Source organism: Oxyura jamaicensis, chromosome 5 (genome assembly GCF_011077185.1).
Source record: "Oxyura jamaicensis isolate SHBP4307 breed ruddy duck chromosome 5, BPBGC_Ojam_1.0, whole genome shotgun sequence".
NCBI classification, from domain to species: domain Eukaryota; kingdom Metazoa; phylum Chordata; class Aves; order Anseriformes; family Anatidae; genus Oxyura; species Oxyura jamaicensis.
In genome coordinates this window covers 38,073,887-38,096,016 of record NC_048897.1, presented here as the reverse complement: position 1 = coordinate 38,096,016, position 22,130 = coordinate 38,073,887, and the positions used below count along the sequence as shown (strand labels likewise).

The following is a 22,130-nucleotide window of genomic DNA, read 5'->3' as shown; positions in this document are numbered from 1 at the left end:
TTGAAGTCTCCTCTCAATAAGATTCAAAATCACTTTGGCCTCTCCTTTTTTAAACCTTCTCAGTTGCAATTGCACTTTCTTTTCATGGCATAGGACCTGATTATAAGCAGTACTGACTTGATGCAACTCGAGATGCTGAGCACCTTGCAGATCTTTAGGCGGTTTTCCTTTGATGCCCTTGGATGTTGTGAAACCAAAGGCAGTTGCCAGATCGTGGTTTGTTTTGGCTCTTCTCCTTGACAGCATGCTGCAGTCCTTACCAACCTCAAGGTGCTTATTGCAATTTACCAGTACTTGGAGACTGCAGTGTTGACAGCAACCATTGGATGCCCACAGAAGGTCCCATCCTGACACCCCTTCCTAGCCTTGAGCTGCCGAGAGAGGTGCGTCAAGCTCAGAGCTGGGCTGGGCTGGCAGCAGGTTTTGCTGCAGTCCCAGCTGAACCACTCTGTGCTTCCAGCACACAGGCTTTGCAGTCAGAAACATACTCTGCTGCCCATGTATAAAGGACAAATTTCCTAAAGTTGTTTTGATTTGCTTGTAAACAAGTAGAAATGCATTTGTAACCAATGACTTCATCCCTTTTGATGCTCAAATTTATAACCCTTAGCATCCAATTCATTAAAGTAAAACCAACTCGATCTTACTGATACGCACAGAAGTCTCTGTAATCAGGCTGCTTTAGCCGTAATTCCTCAAAGGCCTCTGTAATCCAAGAAAGTTAATAGGGAAGAATAATTTAGCTGACTAAGTGCTATGGAACGATGCTTAAAATACAAACAGGTTCCTGATTCCTTCTGCTTTGTAACAGATTAGCATGCAAGTCCCAGTTTACAATTTGAGTATAAACTGGGATTTTGGCTGCTCCACCAACTGTACTTAATATACAGAGCTCTGAAGGAGGGGACAAGCAGCTGTATTAAATGAAGCACAGACCTTTAAGTAAGTACTTTCACATAGGTGAATCTGCCATTCTAGAGCAATTGTCTGGCTGGTGTGCTGATGGACATCATCAGATTAGCCCTAGATTTAAGCCACTGCAGTCACTTTTTGGAGTTGCACTTCTGACAGTTCGTGGTTTGGTGTGGTGTAGCTGGTGGAGAGGCGCAACTAAAATACGCGTGTGTGTAAGCCAAGAAAAGGCAGGGAGACACTCAATTCTTGTCATTCTCATCCCAGTATTAAGCCATGTTTAAAAACAAGAACAAAAGGAAAAACAAACTTTAATTGAAGATTTGCATTGAATTCTGCTTTTTTGAGCTGTCTCATTGTACTTTTTTTTCTCTTAAGTAACAGTAAATGCACTGTGTGGGTATTACTCTATGGCCTCACAGTTGCTTCCCTGCCATTCTTCTCTGTCTAGTGCCAGTGATGGGGAGTGGTTGACAGCCTCAATGTTATTTCTCTGGGCTGTGCACAACCATTGTTTTTCGTCACTGGGATGTTAAGGAATGGTTCCTGGCCTATACAGTACCAACAGATTGTGAAAAGAACAAGTGTACAAGTGTGGACACTCCTTTCTCACCACGGATGACTGTTGTACTGTCCAGTTATCCTTAGGGCTATTGGGAAGTGCACCTGGGTCTAAAGGAAAGTGCTAAAACTGCAGAAAAAATCCTGTGAATATTTCATACCTATCAGCTCAGTTGTGAGGAGATGTTTGAGGTGTTCAGTACAACAGTTGTCTAATGTTTGAAATAGAAGTTTGGTTCTACAACAACAAACTGCTACGAATAAATAGCATGGCTTTTTTTAAACCCCTTTTCATGTGCTGTTCTGAAGTCTTATTCCACTTTTAACTATGACAGTGATTATTTTTATTTTTTCCCTATTCCCCACCCCCATCCTCCTTTCCTGCCCTCCAAGTAAGATGTTTAATTTGGTCTGAAAAGTTTTGTTTGCTGCACTTCACAGAAAAGCAAAAGAAGTGAGTTCCTGGTTTTACAAAGCAAGAAAGTGACTGCAAAGTTACCTTATTGTGTCTAATGCTCAAAATAGCAAATAATGAAGTGGAACCATTGTCAGAAGAGTCAGGGAGCACCCTGCCCCCAGAATGCCTGCACTCTGTATATTGATGCATTTACGTGGGAGAAGTGGAAAACCTACGGTAGGATCTCTTCTTTGCTGGGTGCATGACCAGTATCAGTCTAACAACTTTGAAATTCGTGCTTTGACAGCGACTTTGTCCAACGTGCTTAAAGCATGTCCCAATGAACTGAAATCTGCAGCTTGCTTCCCAAATTTCAGAAATTTGCAGCATAAGCCTTCAGTCTAATGATGCCTGTAAGAACTGGTTCTCTCCATCTGTCGAGTGGTGGGTATCTGGTGTCTCCAGTCAGGGTATGTGACATAAGGCAACAGAAAATTGGCCTTCAGGAGCAGTGAACCCTCATCAGAGGCAGTGTACTTGGTCTCAACGTGTTCCTGCAGGAAGGCGTACACCCTCACTGCCTCAAGAGACCAGTGTTTGCTCTCTGTGCTGGTATCCTGCTGCTTTGCAGTATAAAAGGAATCTCCAATTGAATCGTCTACCTCTTCTACTTAATGGCTTGAATTTCTGCAGTGAATTGGGCCATCCAGCCCCCCCCTCCAAGTTTGGCTGGTCCAGTTATGGTCAGCTGCTGCAACAAGGCAGCTCCTCCCAACATACACAGGTATAATAAGCTTCATAGTTTATTTTAGCAGGTACCATACGTATCTAGCTGGCTAGCATAAGGCATGCCACTTGATTAATCTGTGTATATGCAAAGTAGGCAAAAGCCATGCTGAAATTACAGTGCTGCTCTTTTTGCTCGGTACTCTGAAAAGTACTAAAAGGGTATTCTCTGTTCCTCCTGCTTGTCTTAAAGGATGTTGAAGATTTCTGTGCTTTGGTGCAAATATTAAGGCCTCAGGAAACTTGCATGTTAATAAAAAGGTAGAATTTAGCTCTTAAATGTTAACTGAGATCCACTCGCTAAACTTAAACAATTGTGAGGCTGCAGAGAACGGGAAGTTTTTGTGGTGGTTTGAGTGCTCCCAGTTTGTTTAACTATCATCCACTCTGTGATGCAGACCCTTTTGGAGTTCCTCCTCTTTGGCATACACTGCTGCTGTATCAAAGAGAAATTACAAATTGAGCAAACTGGTTTACTGGCACTTAAGAAGCCTAAGAAGTTTGTGGTTAGCAGAACTAGGCTGACTAATGTCATACACATGCAGCAGCATAAAATCATTTCTGTTCGCAGAGATGGGCCTTTTTTTTTGTTTTTAATGTATCATCTAAATAATGATTAAACAGAGAAAAATACCATTTTTAGAAGAATTCCTGCCCTTCTAAGGGATGAAATAGGAGAGGGAAGAGTTTAACTACTGCCTCTCACCTTTTAATGAGAAGTCAATAATTTTCCTTTGAGATTCAGAGCAAGTCTGTTCCAGTTCTCATCCCAAGACATATGCTGTATGCCCTCAAGGGTGAGAGCAGTTAAGAGTTACAAGGAGTATTATGCAGAGTAGAAATAAGCAACCTGCCGAAGTAATAACCTAAGTCTTTGCATGAATCAGGGCTTTAAAGTGGTGACTGAAATACGAGGCATATGTCATCTTTGAGATTACCAAGACGGCTGCACTTGGGAGAGGAGGAATATGTTTATTTTCGTGTTCTGCAAAACTGACCTTCATGCAAGAAGATTCAGACATGAGTAACCACTTAAACTGCTGTCTCAGTTCATGGGATAATACGGCTCTTCTGCTGAGGCAGAACAAGGCCCAGGTTTAGCTGAGCATGTTTTATTATGCTGTAGCTAAGATGTTGTGAAGTCTGATTTCCTGACTGCATTAACTGCCTGAGATTTTTCTGAGACTTCTTCCATTGCAGTACAGTCCATTAACCAGTCCTGCTGTTAACCTTGCTTTCTAAATATCTTAGATAACTTCTCTATACCCTTTTCTATAGCTTCATCTCAGTTAGACAAGTTGAAATGGTTCTTGGGATGTTTAACATCCTGTGGTACAGGAGCACCTCCTGCTATGGAGCAGTGGCTAGTCCTTGGCTACTGGATTTCCTGTTGGCTGATTCAGGAGGAGCTTGGGAACACTGATTCACTTTGAAGAACTGCTGTGAATCCATGTTTCATGCCTATCTGGACTTGCGAATTCAAACCCTGTCTACTACATTAGCCACTGGACGGCCTTCCTCCTCGGTTATTTGTATACATGTGAAGAGAAGCACGTTTGATGAAGCAGACGCATTACAAACACATCAAAATACACATTTTATCTGTATTAAGAGTTCAGAATTTAAAGTTCATGTTTGGCTACTAAATGCATTTCTTTAAAATAACATAAATAAATCCAAGAGATGCCCAAAGGGAAACTAAAGAGCTTACACATCTAGTTCTGTGTAACTGAGACATCCCTAATCTATAATAAGGAGTGGTGAGTTTCAAAGCAGTGGAAACCACTTTGCATTGTGTGCATTCATAAGGAGACACTCATTAAAAATGCATTTTTAGTCACCACCTGTTATTTGTTTAATATGCTGTGTGCTTTACTGTGCTGTTGTATTTTTGTTGCTGCTCTTTTCCAAAGTCCATTATTCATCTCTTTGAACCATATGGGCAGAAATATATTCGGAACATCTGATTTCTGTAGTGGTCATTCCCCAAGGAAAGGCTCTAATGTCCACGTCTGTGACTAGCAAAGCCTTTCATGTCATGTTTCTGTGAAGATTTCATACCTTCTGCATACCAAAGATGCAATTAGGAGACTTACATCTGTGATGCTGCAAGGAGACAGCAAGGGGGGAGCTGCACTTGAGTATGTAGCAAAGGCCTCTTCACTCAAAGCAGTTAATAAAGACCTATTTGGGGGATGTTGCGGAGCTTTCTGCAGGTCCTGTGTGCCCCCCACAAGCCCTGCTCTCTCTCACAACTCCCATCTGAGAATAAGCATGTGTTGGGTTTAGTTTGGAGCAAGGTATATGCTGACCTGGCTGCTGCCTAATACAGTGAGCCTTGCTTTTCCTTTGCTGGGAAGGAAATTCAGAATTTCAGTGAAATTTGTGAATAGTTTAGCTTTACTTTTCTAATAGGTTTACAGCTGTGTGCACTGGGAGGAGTTGATAGATGGGGAGCTGATTTAGAAGAACAGGCTTAAAATAAAACATGAAACCAACTCCCTCAGCTTCCCTACAATGTGGAGCCTTTGCTTGAGTTGTGTCCCTAAGGGAACAGCCGATATCTCTGGTGCTGGTCTGTGGTCATGGAGCAGCAGCTAGGATGTGGCTGTGTTCCCCTCCAAAAACCAGAGTGTTCTATCAGAGTGGAAAACACCTTCTGATTTGCTCTCACTCGCTTTCCCTAACCATTCCCAATCTTCTCCCATATGGAGGTAAAATGGGGAATAAGAAGCCTGATGAAACATGTTGTACACACTGAGCAACTATGTGTAGTGTTTTGGAAGATAATCCCTCTCTGATGGGGAGGAGTGGGGCACAGCAAAGGAATAAGTGGGTGGCCAAGTTTCTTTATCTTACAGCTTGATGTGAAATTCTACATAATATGGCCAGTGGGCAGCTTTCATTCCTGTTCTGCCCTCTGCATGTATCCAAAACCCTGCCACTGAACCTGGAGTTGTGCAGCTCTGAGATGAATTGTGTTGGCAGCGCTGTTTGAAGAAGCTTTCTTAGTTCCTGCCCACATTGTGCAGAGCTGATTTCAAAAGGGCTGCTGCCTGTACCTCAGGAGAATGGCTTGTAGTCAAAATTCACAAGGAATCGCGTATCTGCTCATCTGAAATGCAGCATATGCTCTTTTTATTTTCAGTTTCAGTTGTGCCTCTTTCTGTATCACTGCTTAGAAATTGACATCAGTGACAGCACATCAATTTAGGGGATTTTTTTTTAAATATTGTGCCTTAATTTTCAATACTAAATTTTGGAGACCCAGCAGATCTCTCACATATCTACATTTTCAGTAGAAATTGCGTAGCTTGGAGGTTGTAAGTTCAAACCTCAATGCCTGAGCTTAGGACCCTGTACGTATCATACATCTTACCATTGTGGAGATGCCGAACATCTACAGTTTATGCTAAGATTTATGGGAATGGTAAATTCACCTAGTGTTACCGAGGTGCCAGAGCATCTAGGCTTGCATTCACGTACCGTGTTATAACTCTTGGTGTGTTTTTGATTGTTTTCTAGGTAGAAGCGTCTATTCCTCCCTTTAAAATTAGTGGGAGCCTTTTGTTTTCTGAGCACTCAGAAGTAGGCTATTAGTTCAGATGCCCAGCTCCGAAGCATTAACTCTTACAGTAGGTTTGAAGAGCACAAATTGTTTTACTGCGGCATGTCTGCTGGTGAGTGGCTGCACTAATTCCCATAGAGCTCTGGTTTCTGAGCAGCCATTCATCACTCAGCCAATTCATGATGCTCTCAGTGAAAAACAGGTTTGTCCAAGTAACTCAATGCCTCTGCCAGAGTAAGTTTAAACAATGATGCAGAGCAATTTTAAGAAGTTACGTGGAAAGCTGTTAGTAAAACAGAACAAAAGAATCCTTACCGTACCACTTAACATCAACATTTTGGAGTTTGTAATGGGCCTGGCATTGCTCATTTCCCTGGTGTGTGGCTGGATCTCTTTGCCAAGGTTTTGTGCTTTGCTGAGGTGAAGCGTGTAAACCCTCTCTCTGCAGATAAAATGATGCTTGTGCAAACTTTCTCTGATTTTTAGTGCCCCTTAATATGTCATCTGAAGCTGCCTCTAGGGCTCAGACTTTCTCTGGACCATCAAGAAGCCTCAGCACACTGAGTTCTGCTCGGCTTAGGTTTCCTGCTCAGGAGTTACAGCAATAGAAACGTCAGTGCAATCTGTAGCTTTTAAAATTCTAATAATTCTTCTTACAGCCTAACACAACCTGCATAGGCTGGAAGGTAGGAGGTGCTCCTGCTCTCTGCAGCCTGACGCTTGATTCCCTCTTGCCAGAAGCAGTCTTTCAGCAGGGTTTTACCCTCCCCTCCTTTTCTTTCAGCTAGCTGAGAGGTCAGCCTGTCGGAGTGGCACTTCTGTTGTTTGTGATCTGGTGGATGGCGAGCACAAGTCACTCGATACATCAGATTGTGTTTCTGTTGATTATGTTGCTAAAAAAGTAAACCTGAGCTCTGGTGATGTAGGTAAGGGATCCACATGTGAGGGAGCTTGGAAATTGCGTGGAAACATGTGGGCCTGCCACCTTCACGTGCCGTTAAAGGACTCTGAAGATGAAGAAGTATAATTGAAGAATGGCACTGTAATATAAACGGCTTTTGGTTGTATGCATAAAACTTGAGTCTTCATCCATTCAGCTTTATCTGGGTTTTAGCCTGAGTAGCTGCTGGTGTTTGCTGTGCTTAGTGGTTCTTGTTTTTTTTTTTTCCTTTTTTTTTGGAAATGTTTTGATTGTTTTTAAGTTTTTCCTCAGTAAACGTGAAGTTGTGAAAGTCACATTTGCTTTCAGTTATAGGTGAGGCTTTTGTTATGAGCATGTGATCTATGAGCTTGTCTTTCAGGAAAACACTGAACATCACAGCTTGAGAGGAAATTGTATTTTGTTGACACGGAAAATCCCATGGTCAGAAGCCTTACAGCTGGTGCAACAGGAGCATTAAAAGTTAATCTTTCCTGGATATTAATAATAACATAGCACAACGTACTGCTGATTCTGTGACAGATGGCGGAAAGCAAGGACCTTCTAGGATGCAACTGCATGCTTCATGTATTTTTCTTAAGATACCACGAGAATTCCTAGAGTGTTGTATGCTCTCAGTGTGCTATGACCACCAGCAAATATTGATGAAGACAAGTCAAAAGTGGGGAGAGAAAATAAGCTTTTAAAAAGCACAGAAATCACTTCACGCTGTTCTCCATCAGAGGCATGTAGTCTCTGCTTAACTTGTCTGGAGCTGCCTGCTAGTGCTGTCCTGAGGGAGAGCCCTTGAGTGGAGGTCTGCGGTCTGAGGCTGGTGGGGGAGCAAAAAGGGCAAAGCTCTGTTGAATTCTACTCACAGTAGCTTACAGATTGTATTAGGCAGTACTAAACAGTTCTTTCAGATACCTAAAGGAGCACTGTTAAGGACTGATAGGACTGGAACCTCTCCTTGCAGAGTGTTTGCCTGAGGACAAGTGAGCACAGAAAATCCAGAAGGGAGGGGTGTGAGGAGGGGTCAGAGCTCATCATGGAGCAGGGATCCTCTGTCTTCTTCCTGCCCTTTTCCATATATATATTTTTTGCTATTATTTTTTTACTGCAGCTAGTTTCTGTGTTCTCTTTCTATTTTTGTTTGTTTCTTTGCTTGCTTGCTTGTTTGTTTCTGACAGCATTACAACTACAGCCTGGTCCTAATGGTAAAACTGGCAGACGACCCAGTGGTTGTTAGGAGTATTTTCTTCCACAGAGCACTCAGGTTACGTTGTGCAAACCGCACATGAAATTATTTGCGCCTTCTCTGCCTGTACAATGCAACAGGCATTGCAGGCCTCTGAAATCCTGTGTGTTACCTGCCAGTGGTAAGGTGACTGCTGGCTGCGAAGAGAAACACCCTGTAGGCTTGTGCATGGTAGAGCCGCCTGGTCTTTGAGCTGGAACTTCTCCCTCTACTGTCCCTAGGGAAAAAACTTGAGGCTGTTGCTTGCAGCAGCAGATCTCCTAGCTAAGGGCTGCCTGGTGTTTGCTGGACTCGCCAATATCAGACGAATTAGATAGTACTGGTAATGCAGCGATATGTTGTGGTAATGGTAGTGGGTGTAAATTCTTCTGCTTTAAGATAATTGTAAAGCTCATAGCATCACCTGCAGTAACACCCCTTAAGGTTTTCTAGGAGTATTTGACAAGGACATGCCTGAACCCAGAGGCCTCTCTCTCTCAACGTGACTGGTATTTGAGTTTTTAGCGCTCCTGGTAACTGCTGGGTAACAGGAGTTTGCCTGCAAGAGAGCTCCCCGTGAGCAGACGTCACACCATTGCCGGAGATGAATAAGAAGCAAGCACATGTAAACAGATGAGGAGTGTGCATGAGCAACTTTGTTTTAACCTGCAGACATGATCAGTAGCACCACCTTTCTTTCCCTCCCTGCACTTCTCCCAGCCACCTCGTTACTCCCAGGGCATCTTACAGGCTGGTCGGGTGTCCTTGCAGGTGGGCACCCTGTGTCTCCACAGCCTCTCTGTTGTCCCCCAGGGCCCGCTGAAAGCTTGCCTCCTCTGTAAATCCAGCACGTGCTTCTGTGCTGCTGTCTGCAGGACCCACCGCTGACCTCTTGCCCGTGCTGCCTTTCTGTGTTGGAGCTGGACAGCAAGCTGCTTGGCATGGTGACGGGGTTTGCGTGCTTTCTGAAACAGTTCCTCCTATAAGGCAAAGTTGCCAATGTAAACTGCACAAGAATGCTTAAGCTTTCTGGAAAGTAATGCTTGAAAATATTTTTAAAAGTCTTTTGGGTGTTAAAAGTAGTTTAATTTAAACTTGATTTTCTTCTTTACACTTATGTACGTGTTTTGGTGGTGGAGAGGAGCGTGAGAGAAGTGCTCACAGACCAGTTGCTCAGTTTTCTCTCTGGAACTTCTCCAGTGCTGTCACAACCCTTTTCTTTACTGAGGAGAAAAATTGTCTTGGGATTACTGTTTTACCTGAGTTAGCCTGAAAGATTTAATGCCTTTCAAAGTGGGCAATGTTAACCAATTGTTAATTTTGTTAACCAGTAACCCATGTTTTATCGCATAAAATCCCTGTAGGTCATCAATGAATGGTGTCCGTATATTTACTGATCCTCAGTGTCGGGTTTAATTTTCTTAACTTCTCCAGCGCCATCCATTCAAGTTTCTGAAAATTGTTTACCAATGTAATGTGAATTAAATCTTGTTTATTCAGGGAGTATTATCCTGGAAAGGCTGAGCACATCTATGCTTGTTTCTAAACATTTAACCACATTCAGGCAAGCATGAGGATGTTTCGAAGTGGTAAAGGCCAGGCAAGGCAATTTTTACTAACAGTAAGAAATACTTTTCTGTGATACGACCTCATGGCAATAAAGAGGGGTGCCGAGACAGTAGGCTATTACTCAGCATTAATAAGAGCGGCAGAGTACAGGAGCTTGTTTTGGAGAGAGCTAATGGATGGACTGCAAATTGCTAGTGAGTGAGCTTCTGCTTCAAACAAGACAGTCTCAAATTCATACCAGCCAACCTGCATGCTTGTTTGGCTTTTATTACCTTTAGTCACTGATAAAATTGACTGGTATATTCGTGCTAAATTTGATTGTCTCTGCTAGGCCTTCTGTTTGCTACTAAAATGTAGTTCATAAGAAGCAGTTAGAAATCTTGAAAGTATTCCATTCTTGGATACTGCCTGCTTCCCTCCCCTTCATTTTTGTAGCTTCACAGGTTTGTTTTCTTATTTAAACTTCGGCTTTGATTTGACTTCTCAATATTTGTGCTAGAGAACCTCAAAATGCTTCTTGTCACAGATGCTTCTGGGATTAGCAGCATTTTTCACAGCTTTTCCCAAGTTGCATCATTCTTTTTCAGACAGCATTTATACTAGTAAATAACCTGATGATGACAAGCGCACAACGTGTGTGTACTTATGCTATATCGCTTCTGCTCGTTATTCCCTTTTAGGAAGGTAGTATTGCTCTGATGTGTAACCGGTATTCCCACTTGTGCCCTTCTCTGACTCCTTTCTTTCACTGTACTTCTGGCTGCTGCTTTCCTTGGGCACAGTCAGCATCTCTGTGACGGTCACATCAGTGGTCGTGTTGGAGCTCTTGGTGCTTTTTCTCATATTGTGGTTGGAATACGGATCTCTGGATCTGAACATCTAAGTAATCCCCAAACCTGCGATATGCTTGCTCAAGTTAATATTTTTGTTTTTCTTCATGATAGCATAGAAATTTTATTAACAGATTCGATGCATTTTTATCTGAGCTATTACCATGTACCCAGTTAGGTGCTTACTGTGTCTCTTCCCTATGAACATAATGGGAAAAAAACAAGGTTTAGAAATATTTGCAGTAAGAAAAGTTGTAGAAAAAGTATCTAATACGTAGCCTTTGTAGAAATCCATTGGGTTGGTGTTTATTTCTTGACTGGACGCTCTATTTTAATATTGTAACTTCTGTTTTCATTCCAGTGAACAAAGGACAGTGGAGCGGAGCTTATCCCCAGAAGCTCTGCATGGCTAACATAATTTGGTATCAGGCTTCAGTGTTAAAAGCTGAAAAACACTCGATCAGTTTTAGAATTCAATGTGAACACTTTTGGCTTTATTATCGCAGTAAAATATCCTTAAACTGTGTTTGGGAAAAGTGACTTGCTTTTTATGTAAGTGACTGTGCTTGGTGCTGAGTTTCAGAGAATTCGGAAGTGCTTCAAGTCTGCTCTGCTGGGCCATGGTGTTTCTTTTTCATGTGTGTTAGGCTGAATTATTATGGTCCTTAGAGACCACCACAGATTAGTTGGAAGTGTGTAGAACAGATGGATTGCATTTTAGCTGGTTATATTAGTAATGCCAAGTGACAGGCCTTTAACACGCCACATTCCTCATTCCCTGTTGCTGCATAAAGCACCCCAGGACAGCTCTAAGGTGGAATAAAATACATGTCAAGAGTAATTTGTCTGGACACTGTCATAAATATCTGAAGTCTCTTGCATGTGTTTTGAAGAGAGAAGTTGAGGATAAATCAATAAGCTTTTCATTTTCATCAGGTAGGTAAATCAGTCAAAGTGCTGCTGGCAATAGGAGCTGGGGGACACGGTGCTCCGCAATTGGATTTTCTCTTCTCTGGGTCAAATCAATATTGCCTCTAGGCACAGCTACAGGGCTCTGTGTTGTATTAAAAGGGGTGATTCATCTTGGAGTCAGCCACACTAGGCAAGGAAATCTGCCACCGTGTAGCCGCTAAATATTTTGCTTCATATTTTAGAAGCAAATGTGCATACTTATATTTAGTTTAATTAAAAAAAATTGCTTCCTCTGAAGCTGGAGCTGTGGGGGTGGCAGCTTCCATGTTATTTATTCCACTGGGCTTGAAGTAAAACTGAGTGTGTCCTAAAATGCTTTTCACATAAAGTACCTTTATTTAAATACATAAAGAACTCTTGTGGGATGTAAACGTGTGCACTGCAAACGATTCGAATCTATCTTAAAACTAAAGTTTACATCAGGGCTTGCCTTGCTCTCTGAGGCGTGGAGTGATTTTGTTGTCTGCTGCTCTGGAGTAGGTGATTTAACCAGTTTAGAAAGCAGTGAGTGCACAGTGGATCACATCATAACCATGGGATCTTATTTTCATCATTTTCCTCCATTGCTTGTTACTGTTTTGTCATTGGCCTATTGCATATAAGTGACAAGGTCTCTGGATTTGTACAGCTTGCAGCGGATGAGGTTTTACTCTGGTCTGGGACCTCTGATAAATACCAAAACCTGAGCCATGATAGTCCTTGATGTAAGAATTGGGTAGATGATAGTGTCTGTTTGGTTTTCTGTTTGTTTTTAATTGTGTGCTGTCCAAGTTGCCAGTGTTTATTGTTTTGATCTGAATAAAACATGATCTTACTCCTCTGTTCAGTGTATTTCCATCACTTGGTTAGTTACCCATGCCCTCCCTGCACATGCTGAGAATGGTTAAGACCAGATATGATTCCTTTACATCCCCTCCCACTGAGATTCCAGCCTATGACTGTCAGAACTGATCGTTTTCAGCAGATGAGGCAACAGTTATTTTAGTGGCTTTTGGATTTCCACATGAAGGATCTTTAGAAGTGTGCTTTGTAGTTTGCTGTTTTTCAGGAAAAAAAAAAAAAAAGCCCTTTTAAAGACAGCTAATCCCTTAGTCCATCACCCAACGAATACAATTGTTGCAGAGATGAGCGAGGTTCTTAAACAAATTTTGTCACGTATATAACGTGTTGGCAGGGGAACAGTAGGTACTGAGTCACACGTGGTGTTGTCAGGTGTGCTCGCATGGTAAGATGCACACACAAAATGTCTCAACAAAATATGGGTCTGTGTTTCACTTCCTTGTCATTACCTTGCTACAACTTGTTTCATCTTGTCTAATCTTTTGTGGGACTCTGTCATACAGTTTATTGTCTTGTTGTAAATCGTTTTCCTGACACCACTAATAACTCATCAGATGATTACAGCAAAATAATACTAATAAACATCTGAAGTTTGTATACAGTGGTAGATAATTTTTCTTCTTTTAAAGTGTAACTTCCTTGTAGGCTGCAAAGTATCTTGCTTTGTTGCATAAAAACACAACTGGAATTTTTTAAAACTATATGAGGGGGGAAAAAAAATGTCCGAATTCATTCTTTAAAATATGTTTTAATGCTAAAATGTACTTATTGCTTGACTGTTCACTATTCAAGTTCTCTTTCCAGAAAAGCTTGAAATCAACCCTGAGCACACCTTGTGTAGGAAGCACCGCCCCAACCCATGTTTGTGGTAGTGTCCAATGCTGCCATCCCTGCCTGCTGCTGGCAGGCCCTGCGCTGGTGCAGCACGGACTCTTGCAGGGGAGTTATCAAAGTGTGTAGGGTCCCTCTCCCAGTCCCGTTTGGAGATCAGATCCATGCTGAGGTTATTGGAGAAAGGTGTCGACAGCGCTGCATAGGTAGGGCTCTGCTGAACCTTCCCATTCCGTGGGTCTGAGTTGCAGTTGAAATGTAAGCGTGTTTCTCTGGCCAGGGAATGTTTGCTTTTAGTGGTATAAATAAAGCTGTTGATGGTTTTTCCTCATGGGTATTTCAAGTAGGGAAGCACCATTTGGCTCCCAGTCAGCTGGGCAATTAGCATTTTATAGCCAAGCAATATACTTAAATGGAATGGCTTGGCTTGAGCATTGAATTACAATGGCCAGTAGGCTGCTGTTCTTCTTACATAATTTATCTGGGACTCGCTTCTTGTTTAGGTTTCAGGCAGAGGTTAATTTAATTCTGCATGAGAAGCTCGTAGTTACTTTACATTGACGCTGTGCTGTGGCACAGAGTTTCTGTGTAAAGCTTCTATTTGCCTGGTGTCTGAGCCATGGAAAGGACAGTTTTACTTACTCCTCTCCTAGCAGTGCATTCTTTGCTGGAACCCCTGGCACGCTTTCACTGGCATTTAAAAACGCAGCCAAGCATGCCTTAAGACCATTTTCTTCCATTGTGTTGCACGTATGTTTTTAAGGAGCAAATGTGCATTATGGGTCCAGGAGGTTTTGTTCCTACAGAATTTCAAGGGGCCCGTTTACCCCTCTTTGGGTAAATAAAGTGTTAATACATGACCGTGGTGACTTGAGAGTGAGAGTTGCCACTGCTATCTTCTGATGACCCAAGGCAGACAGCACATACCCTGCATGTGTGATCTTGGAAAGATAAAAACAGCAAGTAAAACATGCCTCAGCACTCCAGAGACAAATTGGAAGCTCTCTGACTCTGAGGGGATGAGGTTGCTGCAGTGTTTGCTCATGTTCTTAATAAGCCTAAGGGCTTAACTCAGTGCTTACAATTTTATCAGGAATCTTGTATGTGTCTTGATTTTCTCCAAAAGCCCTTGACTTGTAGAGTCTGTGGGGGGGAATTTTGACTTTTTTTTTTTAAGCTCCCTTCTTAGCAAAGTGACTGCAAACGTGAAGCAAGTGTACAAGGGCTCAGAGGTCGGAAGGCTACTGCTGAGAATGCAGCACTTATTTACGTTTTAACCTCATGATTCCTGGGTAACTTAAGAGTATTTTTGAATCCTCAGGGTGCCGGTGTGGAGTGCCTTGCTGCTTTCAGCAGAACGCTGGCTTTGGCAGCCAGACTTGCTCCCCGTTGCTCCTGTCTGCCAGTTGTTTCAGCCTGCCTCACTCTCCACACCGCTGCGGGCAGGCCCAGCGGAGAGCAAGGACTGAAGAGGCAGTTTGAGCTTCGTCTAGGAAGCTGTCTGGCTTGATACAGGGTCACGTAACTCTCCACGCAGAAACCTTGGTGGGCTTTTCCTCCTAGGTTTGGGGGGTCTGGCTCAAGTAGCACGTGTTTTGGCCGCCAATATTTCTGTGATGGTAAGCGATGACCTGCTAACTAAAAGCATCAATTCCTGCAGCCATCACTGCTGACAAAAGAGCTGAGATTTTGGACAAATCCCTTCAAGTTTAAAATATCCTCTTTGGAAGAGAATTTCAGCACCAACAGGAGCCGTGCTAAGGCCTAATCATGATCTTTTCTTAAACAAGACTGCTGATAACAACAGTATTTTGTCATGGAAATCTCATTAGCAGCAGTTAAAAAAAAAAAAAAAAAAAAAGGAAAGGAAAGGCAAACAGTAGTGTGGGAAAAATGATTCCTAACATGCAGTTACTGGCCTCCGAGCTGGTTAATGGCCTCAGTGTAAAGCTGACAACTCAAACCCTAATTGTTTTAATAATTAGGGAAATTGTTACCGTATGTTGTTGCTGTAACCTTTACCGTTTTAATCAAGCTTTCCTTGTGCTGTAAAAATGATTAAAAGGTCTCTCACAGGAGAAATGAGAATTTTTGCTTGTATAGTTGTTCTCTGGAGTATTGTGGGGTTTTGTGGGCAATTTAAAGTGCTTGAAAACCTCACTTTGCTCTGCGACAGCTCCTGCCTGCCCCTGGCCATGCCGTGCATCTGAGGGGGAACAAATAGACAAATACACGCCATCCCTGCCTTCGCTCTTGTGATTCAGAGCTGTGTTGGATTCCACGTGTAACAGCATCCTTTACATAATACAGTCACTTGCTACCCTTGGGGGGAAATGTCACATTTTATCTGCTACTTATTTTGCTGATTGGGCTCCAGCTGCGTGTCCGGGTTAGCCCAATGGCTGGTGTAGGAGCTGGTTGGCTCTGTGGAGAGCCTTGATTCATGGTGAGGGGTCACAGCTTGCTGGGGTTAAATGTGAGCGTTTAAGCAATGTGTCTGAGGCACCATCACATTATCCCAGCTACTGAATCACCACGTGTCAGCTGAGCCTTAGTAAATTTTTGTGGTTTTAGCCTGTATAAAATCAGGGGTATAATTCATCAGCATCCATGTAAGAACTTTCAACTAACACACTTCAGCTCACCCTTGTAGCCGGGTGGTGTGTTGGTATATCTCACTTAGCAGAGGGTAGTTGACTAAACTGAAGTAGCTTTATTTCTGTGATTCTTCCCCCATCTTGAAAAATGAGGGCAGTGGCATTCACGTTCCTTTATAAATACCTACCGATGAGCTACACAACATACTGGTGTTATCGCAAATAATAATCTTAAGTGGAGGCGTTTAAATGATAAAGATAGTTATCTGTGTATTTTAAAAATAAACAGATCAGCGTCTCACCTCTTGGCAACAATTGGGATCTTTCAGTCTGAATTAAGAAATCACTCCTCACAGCTCCGGGGCCGTTTCTCCTTGCGTTCAGCTCCTGCCAGATGCGCGAGGTTCAGGCAGCCCCAGGGGCGTGCAGGCATGGTTATGCTGGATGGTATACTCGCAATAATTTTACAGGAGGAGTGCATGGGAATGTTACCAGCAGAAAGGTTAGCCGTAATGTCCTTTGTGTCTGCGGGTTAAGTAGCTGGCGATCTGATGATTACACAAAGACAACGCGAATTCTTTATGCATTCCTGCCTCAGTGCCACTCCATGCGCTGGGTGACTGGAAACAAAATTCTCCTTTTTTTTTTTTTTTGCCATGGAAATCGCTGGTTAAAGCCCAATACTTTGGCATATGCAAATTTTGAATTTGTTTAAAGCCTCAGTGCCCCACTGTATTGCCATAACAGATATTGCCATCCTGCTCTGTGTTCTTCCCAGTGATAGGGTTTGCAGCTGCTTGGCTAACAGGTGCAAACAGACTTCTGTTTAACGTGCACAAACTGTAAAATGTATTTGGCTAATGAATCAACAAATGCCTGGTCCACATTAGCCAAACCTCACATTGCATCAAGATCTGTAGAGCCTGCCTTCTTAGCAGCACCAAACCCCTGTCAGCTGTGCCACTGAGATATTTCTACTTTATCCGGAAAGTTACTGCTGAGGAGGAGTGTATTCTGAGCATGGATTGGAGGGGGAAAAACGATGTGTGTTATGTCCAAAACTTTTTTTAAAAAAGCATCCACTCTGATTACTTATCAGATGCTGCAGGCTCACTGGAATATTTCCTCTTTCAATCACGTTTAATTTTTCTTCCTACGGTAACTTTGAAAGCAGAGAAATAACAACCCAGTAACTTGGAGAGGAAGTGTTCCAGTGAATGGGTGATTGTTTTAGGAAATGTGTGCCTGTGCTTTGTGCCTGGCTGCAGTATTTTTTCCTCTGGCGCTGAGTATTTCATGAGTTTTAAAGCGCGAGCCCTCCCCATGGCTGTGGGGGAGTCTGGGATGTGGAGACAAGCGAGGAAAGGGCACCTGCCAAACATTTGGTAGGGTCATATGGGGAACCTTTGTTTCCTGAATCACAGCACAGTGCTTTCACCACACAGCCATTTTCCTCCCAGTCTTTTTATATGAAATACATACTTGCCAGCATAGGGTTTTATTCCAATCACTGCAAACGGGTGCAAGTAACTGCAGGTTGAAGCTAGGAACCGTACTGCTGTGCTCTGTATGTTACAGAAAATGACTTGAGTGCGTGGCCAGTACCATACAGAGTTCCCTTCCAGTGTATTTTTTGTCCACCTTTGGACATTTTGCCTGCCCCAGGGCTTGTAGCCTTTCCTCTCTAAGCCTGTCCAGTCATTTCAAAGTAGCTTCAGGCAGCTGACATTTAAGTGATTCTGACCGACAATGCACCTCCCTTCCCTTATCTCCCTCCAAGATAAAAGGATATTTAAATGAGATTCACAACATTATTAAACAAATATGTTTTTTTTTTTCTCCCCGTTAAAAACGAGGAAGAAAATCTAGGACTTTAAATCCATTTTCTCTGAGCAGTGCAAGAAGTCTGTTCAATAGCTTTCCCCCCACACCCACTTCCCAAGCCCATCATTAGAATCTCAGACCCATGAAATAATTTGACCAATTATTTGAATTATTCAAACTTCACAGACAGGCTTAGGTGCCTTTGATGAACCCGCTGCATTTGTACGCCTTGGAACATGACAACAGCTGTATGTTGAACATCAAATGAATACAGGTCATGCCTGGGGTAAAAGCATGACTGATGGGTGTGCCTGGCATGGCTGTGCACTTATTTTGATTAGTACCACGGGACCCTCCAAGTTCTCTCTCCTCCATTGTTAAAAGAGGCGATTAGTGTATGTTAGCTGTGCAACCTGATGCCACCTTCAAATAGGGATTTCTCTCTCAAGTGGGGCTTCCTCTTGTGACCTCTGAACTGCCAGTATATTAAAGGCCTTGTAATCGATGGAGCTCTATGTTCTTTGTGGCGTGATTGATTGGGATTCCTTCACACTGAACTTTGTTGTTCTCTTTTGTTTAGGAAGTCCTCCAGCAGCTGATCGTAATGAATTTACCAAATGTTCTAATGATTGGCAAAGATCCTCTTTCTGGTGAGTAGTTTGTTGGGTTCTTCACCCCCCCCCCCCCCCCCCCCCCCCGTGCTGAATGAAGTCTGTATTTGTTTTATTCTACTTATCTGTATATACAAGTACAATATCTGATATGTTTGCATATGTCTTGCAAATATACACCTATATAATATACACAGTCTGCCATAGAGGACCCATTTGTCCTCCTAGTTTCTATCTCTGCTGTAGCACAATACTAGTGCCAAGGACAGTGAATCTATTCTTACCAAAGAAGGAAAAATGAACGAACCGTGTCAGCAGTGACGGGGAATGACATGGTAACCAGCATCTCCAGAACAAACAAATGGCAGAAACCTTGGCAGAAAATTTCACTATGCTGCTCTTGGCAGCTGTAGTGTATGTACATACACAAAGGGATTATATCAGAAAAGAATATTAACTTACAGATACTGGGTCACTGAAACTCAGTCGTGACACTTTTGCAATAAAATCAAACAAAAGTAAGACATCCACAGAGTAAGGCATCCGCTTCTTCAACAGGAATGGTAAACTCTGAAACGCCAGTCTTAATTCTTCTGTACAGGCTACTGTTACAGCTAAAGAAGAAAATATAAATGGAATAGCTGTTGCTTTTCTCAGTCATATGGACAGTGGACAAAAGCTGGGGTGCTAGCTAGCATCGAGAATGCTTCTGAATAGAGATGTCTGGGCCAAAAAGGCAAACTCTGCTGGCTGTGTCAATGGGAAAGGCTGTCTGGCTTCTTGTAGTGGCTGCTCCTGAGTGACAGCTGGCAGGAGGCTCATAGCAGTAACCACAGCATTGGTTCCTGGGGAAGCTGCATACTTGAAAGCTGTCATGTATTTATGTATAATTTCCCACCGTTGAAGTGATTGTCAGCACCTTAAATCAGTCTTTCTTTGAGGAAAGCACCTGATGTGTCTCTTGTAGGAAAGATATTGGCCAGCTCATCTAATTACAACCAGATGTTTGCCTTACTTTCTGACATCTTTTGAGATGTGGTGTTCTCACTGGTTTTATTTATCTGTCCCTGACTTACTGTTGACATTATTTAGTATAACATGAGAAAGAGGATAAAGAATGTGAGAATATAACAGCTAGATGGCTGAAAATGATGGGATGTATGTGTACTAGAAACATGAAGTTCTTGTTTAGCCATATTACATACTGCTTTTGAGTTACAGCTTAGGCACTGCACAAGTAGCTGTTGTGCAAAGGAAGACTTGAGATGTGCTTGCTCCAAAGAACACATGCAAGTAGACTTTTGGGGAGAGGATTTCAAAAGAAGCTTGTCTTAATCTTACCGTTAGAGGTAAAGGAGAATGTGCTGAAGAAATGGTTAGGGAAATAAAGAACTAGGGGAGTTTTCAGAAAGAGACCTGGCTCAGGGCTGATGGGAAGCCTGGAAAGAAGCAACAGGGAGGAGAGGTCTGCAGAGTAGTTAGTAAAACCAATAGAAAGCAATTCACAAGAAAGCCTAATGCAGGAGTAGGCTGTGTTGCGGGTGAGTGGTAACTGTTGGATTGATGTCTTTGTTGCTGAGTGTTTTGCAGGGAAGAGTGAGAGGAAGGCAGTGACACATGGGAGGAAAAGAAAGTGAAATGAGATATTCTTTCTGTCAGTGAGAGAGCTAAAGGAGGGCTGCAGATTGAATAGAAATGTGAGGACAAAGCAGTCATTAGCATGGGAAATGGTGCTTTTGGCATGAATACAGAGAAACCCCAGGGAAAGCTGACAGAGGAGTGAGGAGGCTGGGCATGACAGCAGTATGGGGAGAAGAGATGAGGCAGATATGAATTATTGGAGGCTAATGCTTAAAAGTGATGAGAATAGTAGAGGAGTAACCTTTTTCTGTCAGTGGTCCAATTCAGGACAGAGTTGGGGTGGTAGGGGAAGAAGGGTCCTGGAGGGGGCATCTGCAGAGGCAGTGCTGGGCAAGGGGCTGTGGGGAGCAGCTGAGGCTGGAGGCTGAAGTCAGGCAGGCAGACTGGCAGGGATGGATCTCGGAGGCATTGATCAAATCCCAGGTTTTGCTTTCCCTGTGTCATAGGTAAGGTAATCATACAATGGCTTGGGTTGGAAAGGACCTTAAAGATCATCTAACTCCAACCCCATATCTGAATGAAAGATACCTCATGCCTAGAGGAAGAAAAAATTATCATATAATCACATTTTTGGAATACATAATTTGTTGTTGTGTACTGCTTGAACTGGGATGGCTCCTAATGACTGTATTAATTCCATAGATCCCGGACCAGAGACCTGCTAAGTCATTCCATTATTCCTTGCTCAGTAATAATTTTAGTGACTTCTTCCTTGTAATAAGCCCACATGATGTTTTACTAAGCATGTTTTTCAGAGCTGTCTGTTCACAAGTGCAATCTGCAAATTTCACTTTGTGAAACAGCCAAAAGTGGTGTTAACATGTTTTAAATTATGGGCTGCAGAGCTCTAAAACTGAGAATGCTATTCTTGCTATGTAGCTCCCATTTGACACTCAACATTTGGGACTACTCAGGGCTTCTACAGCTGTATTTGAAACATGAAACTATTGAAAAGACAGAACCACTGCTACTAAAAATGCTGTTGTAGTTGGGCTTTTGCATAGGAGATGGTGCATGTCTACTAGGTTTAGGAGCATTACGAGCTTCCATGTACTCTAAATCATTTTGTTCCAGGCCGTGGCAGGTTTGCCTACTGCAGGGAGCTGAAAAGAAACCTGGAGGCTTAGTTGAAGAGTTTAGAAAACTTTTCCAGGAGTCATGCAGAGTCATGCATCTGATATTACAGGACTTACTCCTCTCACTGTGCTGTGCAGTAGACAAATAGTACCATTAAATTTCCTCTCTGTTTTTGTCTTCCTCCAAGGTTTTTCTTTAACAGTCTTTTCAATTTGCTACTGCACCACCAATTCCTTGTGTTCAATATGAAAATCAGCAGCATATTTTTCATCAGACATGGTTCTTTGGGGCAGGGGGCATTTAACTTCTTTCAGAACAAGAATGGAAATGAGGTCTTGTTTGCCTGATGTAGGCTCTTCAAAACAAAAACTTTGCTATTTAGATCCCCTTTTCATTTTACATGCAAAGTTTGTGAATGAGCAAGCCCCAGATTCCTGCTAGTAAATATCTATAGAAACTATTTTTCATTAAAATCCTAAAAGATGTGTGCTCCCACTGTTTTTTTTTTCCATGTCTGGTTTCCTTCCTCATTTTGTTTCATAATCCTCCAGACACACAAAGGTTCATAAAGTATGAAGTTAATAACAAAACACTGCCTCAATAGTGTAAATTTAGAATTCAGGCTTTTCTTATCCAGGATGTTGCTACAGCTGGGAAAAACAGCAGTTGTGTGCTTCACCCCTTCCCAGCTTCTCCACGGATCCACTGGCTGCTGCATGGAGTGCTGCACAAAATATCATTTCCTCTTGTCTGCTGGAGGAAAATTGAAGTAGGAAAGTACATAAAGAAGCCGCACAAGCTCAAAATTTATTGTGCTTGGGCTCTTTTTTTTTTTTAATTTTCTCTTACATCTTTCCTTCTCCTCCAACCCCCCTCTCATTTTTTCAGTCTCCTGTATCATCTCTGTACCTTCATCCTCGTTTTTGTTGTGTCTCCTAATCTCTTTGCCCGCCTTCTC

At 42.6% G+C, this 22,130-nt stretch overlaps 1 protein-coding gene across 3 annotated transcripts in view; it reads left to right on the top strand.

Annotated features, from left to right (window-relative positions):
• CCDC88C (coiled-coil domain containing 88C) overlaps window positions 1-22,130 on the top strand; it is a 91,886-nt gene that overhangs the window by 18,428 nt on the left and 51,328 nt on the right. For all 3 annotated transcript variants that reach the window (XM_035327404.1, XM_035327405.1, XM_035327403.1), the window contains exon 4: window positions 18,424-18,493. In XM_035327404.1, coding sequence (XP_035183295.1) covers window positions 18,424-18,493 — 70 coding nt within the window. The remainder of the gene's footprint in view (window positions 1-18,423; window positions 18,494-22,130) is intronic.